General features: G+C 40.3%; 1 protein-coding gene across 1 annotated transcript; it reads right to left on the reverse strand.

The window, feature by feature from the left end:
- Positions 1–324: 324 nt before the first annotated feature.
- On the reverse strand, positions 325–570 carry SARC_16597 (hypothetical protein; the record flags this gene model as incomplete). Its single annotated transcript, XM_014289296.1, has 1 exon — positions 325–570. A coding segment is annotated over one exon (246 nt), but the record flags the coding sequence as incomplete, so codon positions are not given.
- Between the last annotated feature and the right edge of the window lie 267 nt (positions 571–837).

Here is an 837-nt window from a genome sequence, read left to right on the forward strand (position 1 = left end):
GGCCGATATAGCCTCATTTATATATACGCATTGACAAGTCACCTGTGGCTATGTAAGACGTGTTCAAAGATGCTAAGGAGTTCGGTACGAATTCGTACATTAGGGACAAGAAAGCCCTATGCTAAACATTCAGTTCAAATACATGACCACTCAATATTCCCAAGCTTACGAGACAAACTTACCCTAAGAAAACGTGCGCCAGACACAGGAAAGACTATACCTGGATACGAATACACAGCAAGCCTGCCGGTATGTGTTTCCTACGCACACACACCATAGTAGCATATTTCGTATGCAACAATGTGTTCCTTTACACACACTTACCGTAGTGGCATGTTTTGATCGGCGCGTCGTGAGCGCCCACTTGCTGAAATGTATTGCTCGCCAGATCCCATTGCATCAGCGTTTTATCACAGCCACTGCTAAAGACCTTCGCGCCATCCGGAGACCAGCATGTGTCTAGAACGGGTTGTGTGTGTTCCTTATCGCCCATTACTTTGCTTTGGCCCTGCGGTGAGACTTCCCAGCACCGCACCTTGTTGTCCCAAGACGATCCAATAAGGTAATTGCCTACAGGACTATATGTAAAGCAACAATGGCAACACTTGAGAGCCCACACAGGAGAATCTTAACGCTACATCATATACAAGAATATAGGAAACAAGGGTTGGATAAATAAAGATATAAGAACTGTATGTATAGTGATCATGTTCGTGTATACACACATATATATATATATATATATAGGGTTAAATGTAAATGTATATTTATCTATATACATAGATAAAGAAATATGCATATAAACATATATATATATATCAAAAAATATATAATATA

This window comes from Sphaeroforma arctica (genome assembly GCF_001186125.1).
Source record: "Sphaeroforma arctica JP610 unplaced genomic scaffold supercont1.8466, whole genome shotgun sequence".
NCBI classification, from domain to species: domain Eukaryota; class Ichthyosporea; order Ichthyophonida; genus Sphaeroforma; species Sphaeroforma arctica.